A 22,324-nucleotide genomic window follows, 5' to 3' on the forward strand; every position below is an offset into this window, starting at 1 on the left:
TGTAGTGGTGTAATTCAGTGAAAATATTTGTAACTGTGTGTATAATAAATAAGGTGACATACAATTTTTATAGTTTCTTTATATATTAACTTCTATATATGAGAGAAAATATGTAATATTTATCTTCCCATGTCTGGCTATTTCACTTAGCAAAATGATCTCATTCATTTTGCTGCAAATGTCAGGATCTCTGGGTAATATTATATCATATAAGCAGCACACATTTCCTTTATCTACAGCAAAATGCTAACAGTATTTAACATTAAAATAAATTTAACAAATTCTTTAGGACAATAATTATATCCTCCATAAATATGTGCAATTATTGTCAATAAAATATTCTTAATTTTTTAAAAAACAAAATATAAGACAAAAACTAATTTAACAAGATTTGGCCATTAGTTGCCTATTGAGAAATAGAACTACATGCCATCCCTGGGCATGTCCAAGCCACAATGCTGAATCTTAACTCTGCTATGGTCTGTGCCAGCCAAGCACAATTGCTTACCTCCAGGTAATCTTTGCTGCAATCATCGTGGTGTTCCAGGCTCACAGTCCCAAAGGTAAATGTTATCAGGAGACTAGGACTGCTCACTATTGTCCAGATACAATCTCTTCCTGGGGGATAGTTTCCAGGATACCCCGGAGACTTGATGGAGCCATAAGTGTCAATTAGTTGACCACCACACTCTAAAGTAAGATGGAAAAAATAACTTCAGCATTGTATCTAGGCTATAATTCATGTAGAATTCTCACAGCCCTTGCTGTAAGAAGCTAAACTTCATTCAAATAACACCAATAACATTTAAATAACACTTTTGCAAACCTTTGTAAGTTAAGCAAGATTTCCAGTTACCCGGTTTCATAAACTCATAAATTTAAAAGTCCCATGAGTAAATGAATCACTCATGTGTGAGCTCTACACTTATAAACAATGGTACAGTGAAACAATTTAAATACAGGGACCTGGTGCTGTGGCACAGCAGTTTCAGCTATCACTTAACCCATATCTGAGCAATGGAATCTTGCTTACTCCATTTCTCATGTGGCTTCCTGCTAATGCCCCTTGAGAGGCAAGAGAAAATGGCCCAAGTACTGAGGCCCCTGCGACTCATGTGGGAGATCAAAATGAAGTTCCTGACTCCTGGCTTCAGCCTGACCTAGACCTGACTCTTGTGGCCATTTGGGGGAGTGAACCAGTGATAAAAGATCTCTCTGTGTCTCTCTCTTGAGCTCTCTACTGCTGATATGTCTCCTTCCTGAAGTACCTGCTACCCTTGTGGGAGCATACCTGGATGGATTTCCTGTCTCCTGGATTAATCTTAACTCAGCCCAACTATTGAGACCTTTTGGGAAGTGAATCAGCAGATAGAATCTCTCTGTTTACATCCTCTCCTTTCTCTCTCTGTCTTTTAAATAAATAAATTCTTTTGAAAAACAAGAAAAAGAGCTCAATAAACAGAGTCCATGCTAACGGATACACAAGTTCGTTTCTCCCCAAGTTAATTACAGATTCAAACCAATGTCTACAAAATGCCAGCAAGCTGTTGAGGGAGTTGATAAGTCTAGTCAATAACATATATGGGAATGCAAATAACCTGACACATTTAAAAAGAACACACGAGTTACTCTGGCAGATATCAAGCTTCACTAATTAAGCCAAGGTGGCATTGCAGACATTCAAGGAGTGAACAAGGAAATTTGTTCTCTTTCCTTCCAAAAAAACCCATATTTTTAAAATGCTGTTCAATAATTTTATGACACATGCTTTGTGACTCCTTGTATTTCATTCTGATTTTGTTTTTAAACAATGAGATTCCAGTCCATTTTGATATACACAATTGTGACATAATCAACAGAATTTGCTTGTTCTCTCCATGTTTGTATATACCTGGCTGCTGTGTTTCCCATCTTGCTGTAAAGCCTCTTCCACTTCTTAAATGGTCAGAATAGAAATGAAAATAGAGGGCGTTGTCACTGCTGACGAGTTTTTGAGGGGGGCTGGAGCCACAGAACTTTCCAAGGTGCAAAGCTGCAGAAGAATCTCCATCATGAATCTGAAGAAACTCATGTGGACAGTTGTTCTCTGAATCCAGTTGGAAAAAGGTGAAAGTGATTTGCAAGACCTAAAAAAAAAAAATGTTATTTTTTGTATGAATCTAAAAATATTTTCCCACTAAGTAACATTTTTGTTAAGTAACTTTCGAGATATATGGATGGCTCTTACTTCTTAAGTATCCACCAATACAGATAGCAATTCTACATATTAAAGAGCTTACACTAAAATTAACTAATATGTAAATATCAGTTAATATCAATATATTTTAAATTTTGTTTAGCCAGATTTCATTACATTGTAAAATCTATCAGACAAAAAAACATTTCAAATGCATAGCTGACAATGTCTAGAAATCAAAAAAATAAATTCATCATTTGAGAAAATCTACCTTGAATTAAGATTAACTGCTTAAATCAATATACACAAAAATCAATACTGCAATTCTCTGTATGACCCACAATGTATCTTTCTTTATCAGCAATACCCACACTCATCCTCAGCCCCAGCCTAGGATTCCATAGGGTTCTCGCACTCACAGCTCTGACTGACACACACAGGATGGATAGGCATGGTATACGCATGGTACACACTTATGTCAAGTCTACATGTCTTCAGGGGTTGTGTATCATTCAGGGATTAATTGAGTACTACGCATAGAGAATGGGAAGAAAGTAATAAAAGTACTGGGAACACAGGTAGGAGAGAATAAGCCAAAAAAAAAAAAAAAATATGTCCTGAAGCCAAGTGTGAGAATAGGCAGATTTTACATTGAGTAATACATCTGATAAAGTAGAAAAGATGTTGCACTGCTGACCTCACTTAAAATAATCCAGCAACCAAAATAAAGCTGTTGAACTTGTCATTAGAACCTAAAGTCAAAAGATACGCAGTTAAAACAGAATATCACAATTTCTGTGAAATTCTATGCCAGAGTATTTTTAAGACCTGTTACCCATATTCGTATCATTTCTCTCTTGAAGCATCTAAATGAAAATCAAATAAATGTTCATTACTTGAGCTATCCTTATCTGTATGTTATGTTCTGTACATTATGGTGGGGAGAAGATGTAAAGCCACAATAATTAAGACAAAAATAGGATACATTTTCTTACAAATTGGTAATAATCACATGAAAAGCTTTTTACATACAAATTTTCTCATGAGTGAAATTTTTTTCAATGTCAGGAAACAAATTGATTTAAACTGAATGGAAGGAAGGAAATTCACATAACATAATCAATGAGAAATTTATTTTGGAATGTATTCCATTGTGGAGTTATCAATCTCTAAACAGCCTCCCTCCTCAAGGGAAAAGAATGTTTCCTGACCCTCATACTCGTGGCTTCCACAAAGCCAGTTTACAGCGACATTAGTAGGACTGCAAGGCCAAATGTTATCTATTTAGATATGCCACTTCATTTAATTTGTCCAGAAGTTGGTTGAGAAGCAATTACTTTGAAAAGCCTGAGGAATTAATGATGAGGACAAAAATATTAAAAGTTTTGGGCTAAGACCTTAATTTGAAGTGCTCCTATCACAGCTCAGCATCACGATCTCTTTGAAGTCAGTGGCCTGCTTTCCATCACTGCATATCATTACAAAACGCATTGACCTGGACAAGTTTCTGAACTGCTCCAGGGTTCACTTCCGTGTCTTTAAAATTACACCTAATTTTCATGGCTAAAAAAGTTTAAAATTGCATTGATATATCTAAAATATTTATCATAGTATTTGGAAAAAATAAGACATTTAATAAGAAGCCATCTTAATCCCAGTTACCCTCTTTGCATAACTGTCAACAAAATGCTGGGGTGATCATTTTTAAACAACACTGTCTCAGTAATATTGTTTTAGAAATTACCTACTGGCTTGTAGTCATCCAACCAGTGTATTGAGTCATTGATACTAGACAAAGCATGGACTTAGAAAAAATATTTGATCTTGCAATTCAATTATCCCAATTACAATTTAAGGACTATTTTTTAGAAAGTTATATGGCTTCATTTACTTTCTATTATTTTATCTCTAAAATGAGGATTTTTTTTTAGTTCAAAGACAGTATTACATTTGAGAAAGGCAAAATGTCTAGCTCAAAGCTTGGCACTACAGCATGCAATAAACAATAATTGAAAAGCCATTACATGTACTTTATGTAATGTGTGTACATGTTTTCCATTTTACATACTAATAGAATATACATTTGCAAAGGTATGGTAATATGGTAATATTTACCTTTCCATCTTCAGTTCGGATAACCCAGAAGCATCTGACATTACTTTGAGGACCAACATCAGGGCCCTTGTAGGTGAATGTTCCATTCAGCCCTGAGAGGGACCCTCCACATACTGTATGTAAAAGAAAAAAGTAAGATAAATGGTGTGTCCCAGGAAAAAGAGTGGGCAAATCTAAGCTGCTGCTGAAATACTCAGGAAAGGCTGACTCGTTCATATGGGCCATCCCCTTTGCTCTATGGACACTCACTCAAATTCTACCTCTTACCCAGAGTCCACTTGATTTGCTCATCATCTTCCACATGTACCTCACCTGACTGCTTTCTTTGGTCCCTATTCTCTATAATTCCATGATACTTGACTTTATACCCACATAATTTAGTTCACATATTTCTTTCGTTTAGCTTGTCTCTTACTTCATGCACTTTCCTCAGCTGGAAGGTAAGGAGTTAGGAAATGGAAACAATTACGTCTGCTTTTATATTTCTCCATGGAGTCTTCCATCATCCTCAACACACTGAAGACATCTCATAATGTGTTAATTCAGAATAAGGAGTAATGAAAGACAGCTGGGATAGTCAGACTGAATGGCAAGTATTCCTGACGAACAGATATGGATAACAAAGGAGTCTGGGAGGACTGTGGCAATAAATATGTTAAATGAAAGAACATCAGAGACACTCAAGGTAGTAAGTGCATGGGGTTGAGGAGCAGAAGGAAAAATGGACTGGCTACGTGGGAGTCTATTAGTGAAAAATGGACTGGCTAAGTGGGAGTCTATTAGTGAAAAATAAGCTTGGGTGGATAGGGTGAGGGCTGATTATTGAGAACAGTTGAAAAAACATCCCAATTTTTATTTAACAAGCAATAAGGAGCTGCCATATATTCTACATTAGGAGAGCTACATTATCAAATTATTGAACATAGTATTTCAGAGAAATTGATTGCTATACAGGAAACTTTCTTTTAAAAACTATAGAAGCCTGTACCTTATTTTACATTCAAAAAAGAAATACTGAAAACAGCAAATACTACTCCAGTTCTTCTACTGAAGAAAAATTCTTACAGCTTAAACTGAGATTTACAAATATTTGCCCCGTGAACTCTATAACATTACTGCAAGGAAAGACTTAGTTCTTTGCATCTGAGCAACTGGACAAGAAGGTTGGGCAGACTAGAGAATCAGCAAAAGAGTTATAATTCTAAACTATTAATATCTGTGACATAAGAAAAGCTAATCATACCTTGCTGGGAAATCTGACAGTGAGATCCAGTCCAGGAACTTGTACATTCACAACTAAATGTGTTAATGCCATCAACACAAGTTCCTCCATTCAAACAGGGGTTGCTCAGACACTCATTGATGTTTTCTGTGCAGTTGACACCAGCCCAGCCCGATTCACACCTACATGAATAACCAGAGGCAGTTTCCTAAGGGAGGAAAAATGCATGAAACCATAAAATAAGTGAATATACGATAAACTTGAATCAGTCCAAATAATTAAGAAGAATGATCTATGTGATGTCTTTAACAAGAGTTGAATCATATCTTTCCATAGTGAAACTTTCAATAAATTAATAAGCTATTTTTAATTAATAAGCTTAAGTGTCAGATTTATTTGGATCAAACTTCAGCCTTTGGTTCCTGCTTGTAACTGGAAATTAAAATGGATACATTTTATCTAAGTGTTATTGACTATTCTTTATTGTACCTTAAAATTCATGAAGCATTTTTATGATAAAAATATTTTAAATAAGTATAGTTAAAATTATTCTCAACTACTCTAATTGTATAGAAAGAGCAAAAGACTTACAATGCACTGTCCATTCAAACATGGGTGGCTGAGACAAATATTACTGAGTTGCACACATCCATTTGGCCCATAACCATTTCCTGTATATCCTGGGAGACAGGTGCATACCGGTAAGGAACCTGCTTTGAAACAAAAATAGAAACATAAATAGATGGCTAAATGGATGCAGATTTAACTAAACTTTGGCTATGTATATAGGTAAGATTCCATCAACATCATGTGTACACATTCCCATGGGCACACAGACCAAGGTAGAAGAGAAAATATTAGAATCTTTAATTTCCATTTTAATCTTAAAATAAGAACTCATTAATTGATCCCAATATTTGACGTGTGGTTTGACACCAGTGTTGTGATTCCATGTGCCAGATGACCCGGAACTGCACGCAAATGTGAGACAAGCAGGGAGATGGGAGATGGGAGTTCCACAGCATAGGGGGATACCAGCAGGAAAGAGGATACTGAGCATGACGGCATCAGTGTATGTATTGAACTGATTCAATCCTCTCAAAAGTGTTATAAGTAGGTATTATGGTCTTTATGCTTTACAGCAAAAGACACAATATAAATACATTGTCTTGATCAAGGCATACATGTAGGGCTTGGAAGAGCCAGGGAAACTTTGGTGGCCTGATGTGCAAGAACCCCGCAGCATCTCATACAAGATGAAGGTTGTGGTGGACAGATTATGAGCTTAGTCATGTGGATGTGCAGACTTCCTGTTACCACGTTAAACAGGCTAGCCACTGCAAAAGCATTAAAGGATTTAAAATAGTCCTGATGTGAAACTTCATGTTGAAAATAAAACAGTAATATAAGCATGTAAAAATAGCAACAAAATGTCAGAGCCTAACTTTCTCTTTTACTTCATATCAGCTCTTCATCAACACAGCACAAAGTTAAAAATTTGTGGGAAAGAACTTGCTCAAAAAGTATTTTAAATGGTTGTGTACATCTTTTTAACAGGAAGAAACATGGAAATCAACAACATCATGAAGTTAATTAACATGGTATTGATTGACTAATAGGTTAGAAAATGCAAGTTCTTAACCACATCCTGTAACTACTTCCTTGGCATCTCAATTTTAGTATATACACAACCAGCTGAGGAAGAATTTAACTCTACATCCTACCTTGTAAAGTCCAGGAGAAGCAAATAGGGAGCCTGACCAGTAAGTACAGGCTGAGCGATTATAGGCTAGTTGGCCTTTTCCCTGGCTGTTTCAGACTTTCTATATTTATATCTATGTCTCTCTCTCTGTCTGTCTGAAAAGCCAAATGGGAAGCCTGATCAGTAAGGTACAAGCTAAGTGATTATCAACTAGCTGACCTTTATTAGTCTCTGTCTATCTGAACTAATTTTGGGGCTCACAAGCAACCCTGACGGTCGGTGTAAGAGAGGCCTGGGAGCCAAGGCTGGACCAGAGAAAGCTCTTCTCCTGAGTCCAAAAGATTCACAACCCTTTTATCTCTGAGTACCACCCAGGGCTCCTGGCTATAGTTCTGATGTCACCAGACCCTATGAGAGAGTTTTGGGCTGCTACCATCCCGTGTGGGAAATTCAGTAGGAAATAACTGACTTCAGAGTTCTCAGCCTCCAAGGGCATTCATATTCCCTGTGATCTCCTAGGCAGTCAGGATACAGTTCTCGGTTTCCATACTGACAAGCCTGGACGAAGTATTTGTTGCTTCTGTGATGAAAGCACTTGGGAGGCCTCTGGGTGTCTCCGGGATTAGGATACAGACCTCCTCTTATCCTCCTGTTTCACCCTGAGATCCCCTCCTGCTCTGTACACACAACCTCCTCTTGAGAGAGTGTCAGGGTTGTTCTTGGATCCTACCACAAGTTTCTATGGCTTTCTAATGTCTAAGGCCGTTAAGCATTGTTAACTACAAATAATAAGTTACACTTAAAATCTTCCTCAAACATTCTAAGAAGGTGGAGAATTTCTCTGCACTCCTGACCTGTAGTGGAACAAGAGGAATATTAAACAAATTTAGTTTTTCAGTTCTTAGAGGCAGTTCCACTGGGGTTCCATCTTCTCCAGGGGCAGCGTTGTATTCAAGGGAGTTACTGCACTTCCAAGGTCACCTGAGCCGTAGGGAAACCCAGAGTTTTGAGGATCCATCAGGAAATTCTAGGGACAAGAGCATAACCTTTCCCAGGGATCATTAGTGTTCCAAAACATCAATCATTCAGTTGTTTTATCAAATACATACAATAGTCTCTTGGGAAAAATGAAGCCACCGTATAACCCATGAGCCAGCAATGAATTCGACAAGAGAAAAGAGAGTATTTGAAATACATAAAACTGAAATAGAAAACATCAAAACACATGGGATGCAGCCAAAACAAAACAAAACAAAAACAGTATGGATCGGATTATTAAAGTTACACTTTCCATGCTGGTTTCCTTATATAAGAGAGAACATACGGTATTTGTTCTTCTGTGATTATTCAGCTATTAAGAAGAATGAAATTACACTATTTACAACTGGTGGTCTCGCCTAGAGACCATTAAGCTCAGTGAAATGAGTCAATCACAAAAGAACAAGTACCATAGGTTGTGCACATCTTAAAGATGAATTAATACCCACTATTAATTAGGACATGCATGAGAAAATGCGCAAGAATAATATATCAGCATGTAGCCTCTCCACAGTTTTATTGGTCAGTTTTTAAAGACTCATTCAAGACCTTAACACAATTTCATTAAATCCAATGCCCAGATTTCTTAATAGGAAATGCCACATCTCATTGAATAAATACATGTATTTTATGTGTAAATCAATATTGTTATTAACTTAAATACATTCCCTTACCAGTGAATACTGTTGAAAATAGATATAAAAGTCTTGGCAAAGAATTAAAAACAGGGAATAAATTGTGCAATGCCACAAATTTATGATAAAAAAGAAGTGTTTTTCACATACTTGGCTTATTTTTAAGATTCAATTTTAATAATACAATACATATGTCAACTTGAAATAAGCCTCAATATGCTTTTTTTATACTTACAAATACAACAGACCAACATTTTGGCACATCAAATTGAACTGCTACGTGCAACACTGTCATGCAGATGTAGGCTCAGATGCAGTTCCCTGCTAATGAGACTGGGAGGTATTGGAAAATGGCCCGAGTGCTCGTCCCCTGCCACCCACATGAGAGCTTTAGACAGAGTTCTGTGCTCCTGGCTTTGGCCCACCCTGGTACCAATCATTGCAGCCATTTGGGGGAGTGAACCAGCTGACAGATGATATCTCTCTGTCTGTGTCACTTTGCCTTTCAAAAGTAAATAAAATAAACCTTGCATAAAAGAATAACTGCGGGGGGCAGGGGTGGAAACAGGGTAATTCTCCAAGACTGCTACAAATTTCGAAAATGGTTTTTACCTTTCTGGAGTAAATTTACAATAAAGAGCAACCTATAGCACAGAGTTTTCTGTCACATGTCATCCATAACTATATTAAAAAGGAGTTATTTTTACTGTAGTATCTATTGTAAGCACTCTACAGATATGGACTCATTTAATCCTTTGAATGGCATTATCAGGTGGAGACGGTGATTAGTTATTCCCAGTTTACAGACTGGGAACTAAACTACAGAGAAATTCTAACGACATCCAGTTAGAATGTGGTAGAACCAGGGAAGAAACAGAAGTCATATTTTTCTAGAAACCATTCATCTTACCATAACTGAGTGTTGTCAATCATATAATAAGCATTTAGTGACAAATGTGTGTTTTTATATATATATATATATATATATATATATATATATATATATATATATATAAATAAAGGCATACACAATATGTATATGACAAATTAGTAAAAAAAAGTAGGTAAGAAATATTCAATAAACAGAGTTGGATCTATCAATCTGGACAAATGTATGTCATAAGTTAGAAATAAATTCTAAAAAGATGAAAGATCTTCGTGTTAAACAGATCATAAGTGTATAAAAAAGTGTGCTTTTTTATAAGAAAGTGTTTTGAAAGTTCTGCATTGTACTAAGGGGACAAATGATAAGAGAAAGGATGTATCTTTCTGATTATTTATATAAAAAAGTAAGATTCTAAATAGAAAATACTACCAAAAAGTTAAAAGGAAAAAGTACATGCCAGGAGAGATGCAAAGCATAAGACAGATAATGAGATGATATCCTTAGCTAAATAACAGCATTTTAAAATTCAATATGAAAAGCTTTGAGCAAAAAGATAAGTAGAAATTAACACAAAACACGTTGGTTGCTGCTCTTGAACCATTTCTGCAGAACTAGTCCCTTATTTCAGCTGCGCTCAGGATGCCTGAAATACAGACTATACTTCCTAGCCTCACTGTAGCCAGGTTTAGCTACATGGCTCTGCTCTAGCCAACTACATAGATATGGAAGAATCCCTAAGGCGAACAGCATTTCCACCTTGTCCCTGCTCTCCTTCCTGCTCACTGCAAGATAGTCTTGAGTTAATAGCTGGCTTAATTACCTTGGGAAATAACTCTGAAATTAGACAACACTATTAAAGACCATGGACAACTGCATTTTTTATAAAAATCACAAATGAAGAGTTTATAGCAAGGGGCAATTTTTTGTTTGGTCAGCATAAGAGTTTTGAAAATGGGGATTGTGCTTTAAAAGCATTGCACTGTTCTAGAGGGCCAAGGAGAGCACTGCATCATTACCTAGACCCGAGGAGCATGATGCATCGGGGTGGCAGCCTCCATTACTGACTGAGCAGATGTCTATGGGAGTGCACGTTCTTCCATCTCCCTGGTAGCCTGGAACACAACAAGTGGGTGTGAGAAACAGTGCTGACATGAGGGCGGAAGGAGAATGCCGGTCTGAGAATCAGACCATGCAGAGATCCTTTCTCATCACAACAGAAGACATTGGTATGAAACATCATACACATTGCCATAATTAAGAAAAAGAACAATTAGGTCTTGATAATCTGACTTCATAAACAATATTCAGGGTTGTTTTCGAATGACGAAGCAAAGTGTGAAACTGTTGGTGGCCTCAGAAAGTGCTGACACTGAAGAAGTTGTCGTCTTACCATTACAATCACACTGTCATTCTTAGAGGTAAATTGCTACTTGAGTCCAAAGTACTGTTGCTTTATGTTGTTAAAACATATGAGGTTTTAATTTATCCCTTATAACTTCCTGAATTTCTTGGATAGAAACTTGACTTCAATGAGAGAATAGCAATGATGACATTCTTGCAGAAGGAAAAAGAAGCTAGCCCATGAAATATACCTACTACTGCACCCATAACTTTGTGAATTTTATGTGGAAACCATCACAAGAGGGTACTACATTAATCAATTATTTGTCGGAACACAGGAGCAATAAGCCTATGATGCACATTGAAAAGAAAATTGTAAATTCGTCATGATCTCAATGACTATTTCAGTTTGTAAAGATTTGTTTCTTTCCATTCATATTTAAAATCTTTCATTTCTTTTTTATAATACAGTTGCACTAATGTACCCTGAATCTACAAGTAAAGTTTCTGTACCATTCAGTTCCTCTGCTTAAACAGAAATCAATAGTTGATATGGAGTGTACCAGATACTCCACATGGGATACCTGCATCCAGGTGAGTGTCAAGCTTTGAGTCACATTCCAGTTTTCTGTTAATGCACACCCTGGGAGGCAACAAATGATGACTCCAGTGTTTGCATCCTTGGCACCCATGAGGGAGACTCAGATTGAGTTCTGGACCTCTGACTTCATTCCTGGCCAATCCTTGACTGTTTTGGGCATTTGGGGAGTGAACCAGAAGAGAGATCTTTCTGTCTGTCTCTGCATCTCTGTCTCTCTTCCTCTCAAATAATTTGAAAATACATAAATAATTATAAAAACTAAAACCAAGTTAAATAAAATGTAGCACAAGTTTCTATTTTCAACAGTATGTGTTGCCTGTCCTTGTAGCAGGAATTTTGGTGCAGTACCTGATGGACAGGCCAGACAGTAGTAAGATCCAGGTGTATTCATACAGTCAACCAGCGGAGACACTGAACAGCCACCATTGTTTATTTCACATTCATTAATATCTTCACAAATATATCCATTTCCTTTCCAGCCTAAGAAAGTAGAATTTTTAAGGTTAGTTGTATGGCTAAGTCAACAAAGAAAAAAAATAAAATAGTCAAAACACAGAAAAACCTGCTCTCTTCAAGAAACTATAGATTAAAACCTACCACATTAAACAAATTAATGCTTAATTCTTGGAATTAAATCCTAGAAAAGCAGTGAAGAAATTGCATATCATTACAAAAAGTTGGTTGGATACTAATTTACCCTATTTAGAAAGATATATGGCAGTATTCATTATATTTTTTTGAAAATATAAAATACCCTCTGACTAATAATGCCACTTTTTGAAACTTGACCTGGGTGTTAAAACTCCTAGCCTACTAAAATGCAGGTGAAGGGATATTTGCTCAAGCATTGTAGCAACAGGTATTTTTAAAACCCTCAAGTGGTCAATACAGACAAAGCTATGTGCCTTGCGATTTATCTATAGCAGTGAACAGTAAAAGTAATTTTGATACCTGTGTATACAATTATACTTACATACACAAATTGAGGGATTTTCCTCTACATATTCTAACTGAAAAATACAAAATTTTATTCCCAAACTGAAGGGAATAAATTTCATCCAAAACCTATGCATCTGCGTGATTTGTATGGATAAAGTAAAGCCAGAGAAGAAACAATGAATGGCTACTTGTCCCATTACAAGGACTCATAAACAAGAAGAGAAGGTCTTATCACTTTACTCACATTGTTTTATTCAATAATTAGAATTTTGTAACACTCTTATGATCAAATTATTAAAGTTACAAGTAAATTTTAAACTTGTCAATCCTTTAAAAAATTTCTTTCACCAATGTACAGGCCCCTTCTAAGAATCTGCCTAATATTTGGATCTGCTCAGCTCCAGCTGTGGTAGCCATTTGGGAGTGAACCAGGAGTTGTAAGATCTTTCTCTCTGTCTCTCCTTCTCTCTGTAACTCTGTTTTTCAAGTAAAAATGAAATGAATCTTAAAAAGAACCTGCCTAAAAAAAATTATCCCATTTATGGATGAAGTGAATACAAACTAAATAGATTGGAGGAAATATGCCCAAATGTTTATGATTGTCTTATAGATAATGAAACTAACATTTTTCTGGCAGACCTGTGTTTGATACCTGCTTACTTATAAAATATGTGATCTTGGGAAGTTCATTTTACCTCGTTAAGCCTCAAATACTCACATTTAAAGATGTCAACAACACCAGTTCTTGCCATGACTTGTTTTTGTTATAGCACCAAAATTAAAATAAGAATTGTTTATATCACACCTTAAAGAAGGTTGCATAACAACTGCTGTGAGGATACTCTGTGCCCCACTTGCTGAAGGGATCCAGAACATGCAGATAAGTCACATAATCAATCTGAGGTCTGGTTAACTGCTTAGCAGTGCTTCCAGAACAGTGCTCTGCTCACGATCAGTGCACTATAAGCACAGGCTGCTAGGAGGATGGCCATGTCACAGAGTGCAACATGAAGTCCTGCTCCAAATGCAAGCAGTTTGAAACACGGACCATGTTTCAGTGACTCAATAGTTGGCGTTCCTTAATTCAGTCTCTGCAGGGTTGGGATGAGGCTGCATACACCTATTTATATCAAGGCCACTTGTACTCTAGTGACACACACAGATACAAACTACTTCATTATAGTGGAGACACAAACCAATCAAGGAATTTGCACAGATTTACAAATACCTGATTAGTATGAGAGGTAGAACTGGAGTACATGCCTTTGGATCCCAAATTGTTGTGCGACCAGGGCAATATAACTGTTGCCCTTTCAAACTATGTGGCTAACTTACCCCTTTTGGACAAATGTCCCACTTCTATTGTGGAATTGTTACCACAGTGAGGAGGTCTTGAGTGGAAGTTAATAAGATAGGACATGAAATAGGATTTGAATAAGAATGTGAGAATATTCTCTTTCTCCTTATCCATCTGCAGAAGGAAATTGCTTCTGGACCTTGTCTGCCTGGCAGCTGGTCCTGTGGCCGTTAGAGCATACCTGTTGGACAAGGTCCACAACTGAAGGAGCCTGGAGTGTTGTAACATTGCACATGTGGAAAACAAGGTGAGGGCTGCAGACTGCACTCATCTTCATCTACTGTGCAAGTGGGGTCTTCTGGTGTGAATGTCCACCCAGCATCACAGATGCACCTGTACTTGGCCTGGCAGGATGACAACAACACGAGCAAAGACAATCATGAAAAGCGACACAAATAGTCTTTGAAAATCTCACCAAGACCCAACCTGCCAATCCTAAAAATTCACTTCCATAAGACCCGGTCAGCAGGATCTCTTTTCTTCCTATTTGATCAAAGAATTTAGGTAAGACTACGCAAAAAAGGGAAACATCTTTGTTTTGGGGAAAGAGACACCTATAAGTTATGCCAGTGATGTCAGGGAAAGAATAACAACAATCAAGAACTCTAAGTCAACATAATTAACATCAATCAGCTCATCCAGTTGTGCTTTAAGGGGGAGAAAAAACCCTGAGGGCCCAGATTTTAGAAGATCTTACGTTTATTTCCTTTTTGAATGAGTTTCCTTCCCCTCCCACCCATTCTCCTTCCCTCTCTCATCCCAACCACTGGAAAGGAATAATTTTCTAGCAAATGGGCAGGAAAAATTAGACAATTTAAAAACAAAGAGCTGAAGCTATTTTAAAGAGGTAAGTTGGATGGGATTGGGCCACCCTGAAAGTCAGGAATCAGGATGCTCAGGACCAAGGGCACCAAGGGGCTCCAGCTAAGCATATCCTGAGGGCCTGTGTCACTCAGAGGGACTCTGGGCCAGAAAAACTCAAACTCCTTAAAACTACATTTGGTTAACAGGACTGGGCAGTCTGTGCTTCCATATCTTGTCAAGGTTAAAATCCACAAGGTGAAGACAAGGCCATGTATCACAGAGAAATCCATGAAGGGATATTAAAGATCCTAGTATTTAACACAAATCTTAATCTCTGAGAGGTCTAGTTTCTTACACACCTCATTTTCCCAGTTTGCATGCCCTGCTTACAGACAGGAAGTTACTTCACCCCTGCAGCTCCACAGGGCAGTGCTGGCGCACAATTAGCACTGGATGAAGAAGTGAAAATCATGGCTTCCTAGGAGTCGGGTCTGGGGAAGGGACTCACCACTCCTTCTTGCTCCCTGTCTAAATCCTCACAGATGCCATGGACACAGCGATCCTTGGAGCCTGCTTCACAGTCATTGTATTTGGATGCACACTGGGGTCCGTATGTCTCAGGTGTGCAGTGACAGCTGTTGGTTACAAAAGACAAGAGTCAGGGCTTGTGCTTCATGGTCAGTGTCTGTCACTTGGCGTCCATTAACAAAAGGAGGTGGGCTTTAGTCTAGGGATTAGAATCATGGTTAAGATGACCAAATCTCATATCACAGTAGATATACATGATTTCTGCCTCGGCCTCCTGACTCAGCATTCTGCCAATGAATATCTTAGAAGGCTGTACTCAAGGTTCAAGTGATGGCTTTCCATCATGCACATGGTTTGAGTTCCCAGTTTCTGGCCTCAGTCTCAGCGGAACTTCGTCCCAGCTCTGGCTATTGTGTACATAGGTAGAATATATTAGCTGAGGCTATCTGTTTCCACTGCCCATCTCCTGCTTATGTGTTTGTGTTCTGTGTGTGTCTCGCGTCTCTGTGTATGTATTTCTGCCTGTCAAGTAAATAAATAAATTTCAAAAAATAATTCAAATTTTGAATTAACAAACTTAAAATTTAATTATAGAGGGGGCCAGTGTAGTAACCTAGTGGCTAAAGTCCTCACCTTGCACACACTGAAATCCCATATGGGTGCCAATTCATGTCCCAGCGGCACCACTTCCCATGCAGTTTCCTGCTTGCGGCCTGGGAAAGCAGTCGAGGACGACCCAAAGCCTTGAGACCCTGCACCTGTGTGGGAGACCCAGAAGAAGGTTCTGGCTCCTGGCTTCTGAGTAGTTCAGCCTTGGCCATTGTGGCCACTTAGGGAGTGAATCAGCGAATGGAAGATCTTCCTCTTTGTCTCTCCTCCACTCTGTGTATCTGCCTTTCCAATAAAAATAAATAAATCTTTAAAAATTAAACTGTAGAGCAATAATGCAGATTTACTGACTAGATTCTTAGAAGAAGATCTCTTAGTTTTTCTCCATTTTGTGGACTGAATACATGTATTACCTTTGTTAACAGTGTTAGAAAATCTTGACTTAAGCTCTAGTAAATCTATCAATATAAATTCTTCCAGTATCAGGCCATGAATCAATGTTTACAAAGGTCAAAAATCCATAAACTGATGGTGATGGAGTAAGTTCAAGAAGGTCAAACAAGAGATCAGCAAATCTGTTAGTTGACTGTCCACTAAACTCTCCAGTGAGCACACGTGACAATGACAGAACTGATAACTCCTGAATATGTTCTCAAACTGCATAATTCCACCCACTAGGCAATGTGCAAATATCACTCTATTATGGTTGTTATTATATGACAAAGGGCGATGTGTCTTCTAAAAGATAGAGTTAACTTAACTTTCTTTGCCCCATTTTAGTTCATTGCAAAGTAACAGTAGTGGGTGCTTTGTTAACAGATTTCAGTCTAGGGCCTGGTGTGATAGCCCAGTAGCTAAAATCCTTGCCTTGCATACACTGGGATCCATACTGGGTGGCAACTCATGCCCTGGCTGTTCCACATCACATCCAGGCCTCCCTTCTTGTGGCCTGGAAAGGCAGTAAAGGATGGCTCCAGGCTTTGGGGCCCTGCACCACCTAGGATACCCAGAAGAGGCTCCAGGCTCCTTGCTTTGGATTGTCTCTACTCTTGCCTTTGCGGCCACTTGGGGAGTAAAGCAGCGGATGGAAGATTTTGCTCTCTGTCTCTCCTCCTCTGGTTATCTGACTTTCTAATAAAAATAAATAAATCTTTTAAAAAAACAACCCCAAGATTTCAGCCTAACAATAATCAAATAGGCCAAATATTTCAAACTATAGTAATTTTTAAGGTTGCTGGTGTAGTTAGCTTTATGACTTCACTGTAGCTGAAAAGATAACTTGTACAATATGAGCATAGGAGCAGAAGGAAGAGGAATAAAGTCCCAGGGCCTAAGCTGACTCAGACATCTGAGCACATCTGATGGAATGAAAGGGCCAAGGCCACAGGTCACCATTCACTGGAACTGAGAAGAAATTTCAGGGAAAATCCTGATGAGTGAACTGACCGTGCCAGTGATCAAGAGTAAGAAGCAGTGAACTCCCATGTGCTCATGCTGGATCCCATATCTAGAACCATGAGTCTAGTTTCTGAGAATTATGGAAAAGGGGTCACTCCATTAGACCAAGAAGCTCTTTTTAAAATATGCATTGAGTTACGAGAAGCTCAGCTAATGCCCATGGATGACAAAATGCAAATGAATGTGTGAGAAATGAGGTCTTGGCTGTTTAAAATGAAATAAGAGCCACTGGCACGGAACATGGTGTATCAGTGATGGACCTCAGAAGCTACTGCGGGGATGATATCTTTCTGCAGTCTCCTCACAAGAAGAAGTTAATGAAAGGGGCCAGAGATACAGAGATGGAAGGGAGGAATGTGGTGAACAGCATCTACGTGTTGGTCATGCACGGTTGCCAGACTTAGCAAACAAAAACACAGGATGACCAAATAATTGTGAATCTCAGATGAATCAACATTTTTAATATAAATAAGTCCCAGGCAACTCACAGCATTGCTATATATTTATATAAAACTTATTTTGCTAACTCATTTTACACCCAAGCATTCCCATATAGCTTTTCTCATTGAGACAAGGCAATGGAAAAAATAACAACAAATTACTAAAATTGGGGCTGGCATTGGGTATAACAGTTAAGATGCCATTTCAGATGCCTGCATATTGGAGTGCCTGACTTTGGGGTACTGGTTCTGCTCCCAGTTCTAGCTTCCAGTTCTGGCTGGGGACAGCAGCCAAGGGCTCAAATAGTTGGGTCCTTCCACCCATGCATCCATGTGGTAGATCTTGATCGACTTCCTGGCTTCCAGATATTTGCTGAGTAAACCAATCATGGTACATTTTTTCTCTCTCTCTCTAACAAATTAAATTTTTAAATGATTAATCTTAAAGAGAAATTACATTATTCATCTCTATTTATACTTATTTTTCTGCTCCTCATCTCTTTCCATGCTTTCCTTCTTATATTCTGTTCCCTCTCTTCTTGTCTCCCCCTCTGTACACAAAATATTCTTCACGAAAATATAATTAGACTGTTAGAGACCACAAAACTTCAGAACATTCCACAGACATACTTGACACTTTCTCCAGGAAACTTTATTGCCGAAATTTATTTCATCACAACCCCACACACTCTCCAAAAGTTTTCTATACCTTAAAAACAACTACTGCTAGCTTTTGAAGTTCATTTTCTATGTATGAGAGACCTAAATGTTCAAGGCTGCCAAGTTTAAGTTCTGCTACTACTTGTGAACTGTTTACCTCCAACTATGTGTTAAGTCCCTCTATCTCAGCCTCTGTACACTAGTTCCATATTTTGGTTTAAGTGCATTCCTCTATCAATAAGTATGCATCTTATCATGCAGGCTTAATCATTGGTGAATGACAAGATTTGACAGAAGAGTCTGGTTTATAGACCTGCAGTTAAATCCTGCCTTTCACTGACTTCTTTGCTCTAGTTGTTTAGAGGTGAGTCAACATTGATCCCATACTCTTTTCTAAACAGCAATAAAGTACATATCTCTCACTCTAGGTTAATAAGGGAGTGATGCCAAGTAAACCACAGAGTTCTCTGCTGTGACCCTCAAAGAAAAGTATTATTAAGCCCATTCTACAGATTCTCAGTGCCCAAGAGCAAAGAATAAGAAATTGGCAGAAGACAACAAAAATGTAAGACTATACTACTGTTTTCCAGTCCCACATTTTGAAAGATCAAGTTAGCATGAAGGCTACATTTTTTTTTTTTTTTTTTTAGATTTTCATTGGAAAGGCAGATATACGGAGGAGGAGGAGGAGAGACAGAGAAGAAGATCTTCCGTCCAATGATTCACTCCCCAAGTGGCCATAATGGCCAGGACTGAGCCAATCAGAAGCCAGGAGCCAGGAGACTCTTCCAGGTCTCCCACACGGGTGGAGGGTCCCAAGGCCTTGGGTTGTCCTTGACTGCTTTCCTACACCACAAGCAGGGAGTTGGATGGGAAGCTGGCCGCTGGGACATGAACTGGTGCCCATATGGGATCCTGGTGTGGGCAAGGCAAGGACTTTAGCCACTAGGCTACTGCGCCAGGGCTGAAGGCTGCATTTTTAGATGTAATTTAGACATTACAATGTTTTGAAAAATTTTTTTTTAATTTTATGCTTTTGGTTTGAAAGGTAAGGAGATTGTAAGAGATAGAAAGAGGGAGAATCCAGAGTCAATCTACTGGTCACTCTCCAAATGCCCAGGAGCTGTGAACACTATCCACGTTTCATCTGGGTGACAAAGACCTAACTACCTGAGTCATCATCTCCCAAGGGCTGCATTAGCAATGCTGGATTTGGGAACAGATCCAGGATCTGAGACCAAGTACTCCAGTTCATTGTACTAAATGCTATATGCCGCCTCCCCACCCCCCCAAAAAAACCTGCTTTCTTGCAAAATGTATTCTGAAAATATCTTCACATAGCTCGCTATGTGAAAAGAGAAGTCTTTAAAGTTAATTTATTATTCCTACCTTAGTTACTAAGTGATTTAGCAGAAGTCCTTTTTGTGATTATTTAATTTCAACAGTAAAAAAAAAAAATCAAACCTGTCCCTCTTTCAAAACACTGTAATTGAAAAGAGATCAAATGTACTTCCATAGTCATAGTTTAACTCATGTTAGAGTCCACGGTTCAATATTAATATTATTGATTAACTGAGTCTGTAATTGTCTTAATACCTATCATCTGAGTTTAGCCTCACTGCTTAAGTTCCAAATGCTTTTAAATCTATCAATGATACTAATGGAAATAATTATATATAAAAATTTAATAAAGTAGTAATTAAGTAAAAATAGGAAATTAAATATACAAAGCATTACCATGTTTCTGAAGAAACTAACATAATTAATTTTATTAGAAAGCCATCTCATCCTGTACCCTATATACCCAACAACCATCATCCATACATGGCAACTTTAGATAACAATGCCGGTCTTCAATCAAAAGTAAGCAAGGGAACAGCAAGAAACAATTATTCAGATTAAAAAATAATTATGGCATGAAGTAGTGGCAAAATTACCATGCTGTTAGCTGCCCAAAACAGCTGGAAGAAAAATCCCCAGGTACAAGAATCAGTAGAAAGGTAAACAGCTACACACATATTTCATAAACAAATGATGTAATGGAGACCACAGTACCAGGAATCAAAGACCTGCAGTATGTATCTCTACTCCCAAATAAAAGTAGGCTCCCAATAAAACTGTTAAATATACCTTGACAACAAAATACTAGACTATCATTGCTCATACCTACAGTGTCATGCCACATGCAAAGAGCAGAACGCTGAAGTTGAGACGACAGCTGACGGACAATAATACCGTAAAATACAATGGCACTGGGGAGGAGAGCAGAGGGCAGAAGAAAAGGGAGGGAAACAGAGGATACCTTATGCCTACACGACTGTAAGATGGAAAATAAGAATAAAAATATTAAATATATATTAAAGGAAAAAAGAATCAGTAGAAATAGATAAACCTTTTCTTCACTCTATTCTAAAAAAAGAATATTTGCTAGTAATTTTGTTGTGAAACAGGGATTTCAATCAATTAATATTTTCACAGTGGTCTGTATTCTCAGAAAGCTTTATAATTATGAATTATTAAAGCGATTAAGTAAATACTCCTTTTTCTCTGCCATGTAAATGGCCTTGAAGTGCCAAACAGGGCCTCAAATCCAGAACAAACATTGCCTACCATAATAACCTTATCAACCCAGATTATTCAATAGCAGCTGCCAATGTATGAGGTTTCTCCAAAAAAAAAGGCTTTTAGCATCAATGAAGTTACTGACCAATCAGAATTTTAATCAATGTAATTAATAGAACCCACATTATTAATTGAGCTCAACAAGATCTATATGGTCACTGTTACAGAGGCCAGAAATAATTTAATCTTATGTTTATGTACCATTTTCTGTTTTCTTTCATTCCTTCAAAAAATCATCACATATCTAAATTAGCATGTTGGGTATAATCAACTGGGATTCATGAGATTTCAGAAACTATTCCTATATCAAAAAAGAGGAAAGAAGCTAGCCTAGTTCTGTGATGCAATGAAATAAACCACCACTACAAAGGCAGCTGGAAAGGCAGTGGATGGTGGTTCAAGTACTTGGATCCCTGCCATTTGTGTAAGATCGCTGGGTGGAATTTCAGGCCCCAATCTTCCACCTGGACCAGCCCAGGCAGTTGCATCCATTTGGGAAGTGAAGCAGAGGATGCAAGCTCTCTCTCTCTCTCTCTCCCCTCCCCCCCCCCGTGTGTGTGTGTGTGTGTGTGTGTGTGTGTGTGTGTGTGTGTGGGAGGAGGGGGAGTAAAGTCTGTCTCTCTCTTTCTCAGTCTGCCTTCCGAATAAGTAAACTGTTTTAAGGGAAAAAGCAGCTGGATTTAAATATTCTGTTTTATAATGTCCTCTACAAATTTCTGAAGAGTAGAAACTCGAAATCAAAATCATTTCCAGAACTAACTCTAACTCTTCTCATTAAACAAACTGTTATGAATGTTATAGGTTGTAAGGGAAGATAACGGAGAGAAAATAAATCCTGCTGGTGTCCATTGGTCTCGCACACAAATTTGTCACAGTATTAGCCAGGAAGACTCAAATGACAGTGATGATAGAGGAAGACAGGGAACAAGATCTAATCCCTCGGACACTCCTCAGTATCAAGAAGGCCAGACAGTATATGTGATCAGCGTCAGGACATCTGGACGTCGGGACACTGTCACCAGTATCTCCAAGTAGCAATTCTCCTTGATAAATGTCTATAAACTGAAATCAGGAGATAATGCTCTCAAGGAAATGAAAAATTAGGCCTGCATTCTGGCACGAACTAAAGCTTGAATGTTTATAAGTAGGAGCAAGGGGTTCACTTAAGTGAAAGAGCCCTGAAAACACATC

The 22,324-nt window shown here is 38.0% G+C and overlaps 1 protein-coding gene across 1 annotated transcript in view; it reads right to left on the reverse strand.

Moving 5' to 3' along the window:
* The window catches only part of CUBN (cubilin), a 218,977-nt gene that overhangs the window by 186,921 nt on the left and 9,732 nt on the right, over nucleotides 1–22,324 (reverse strand). The window contains exons 7-15 of the mRNA XM_058669299.1: nucleotides 15,325–15,451; nucleotides 14,194–14,356; nucleotides 12,065–12,196; nucleotides 10,791–10,886; nucleotides 6,105–6,223; nucleotides 5,535–5,721; nucleotides 4,292–4,404; nucleotides 1,892–2,126; nucleotides 509–690 (exon numbers count right to left, since the gene is read on the reverse strand). Coding sequence (XP_058525282.1) covers nucleotides 509–690; nucleotides 1,892–2,126; nucleotides 4,292–4,404; nucleotides 5,535–5,721; nucleotides 6,105–6,223; nucleotides 10,791–10,886; nucleotides 12,065–12,196; nucleotides 14,194–14,356; nucleotides 15,325–15,451 — 1,354 coding nt within the window. The remainder of the gene's footprint in view (nucleotides 1–508; nucleotides 691–1,891; nucleotides 2,127–4,291; nucleotides 4,405–5,534; nucleotides 5,722–6,104; nucleotides 6,224–10,790; nucleotides 10,887–12,064; nucleotides 12,197–14,193; nucleotides 14,357–15,324; nucleotides 15,452–22,324) is intronic.

This window comes from Ochotona princeps, chromosome 10, assembly GCF_030435755.1.
Source record: "Ochotona princeps isolate mOchPri1 chromosome 10, mOchPri1.hap1, whole genome shotgun sequence".
Lineage (NCBI taxonomy): Eukaryota > Metazoa > Chordata > Mammalia > Lagomorpha > Ochotonidae > Ochotona > Ochotona princeps.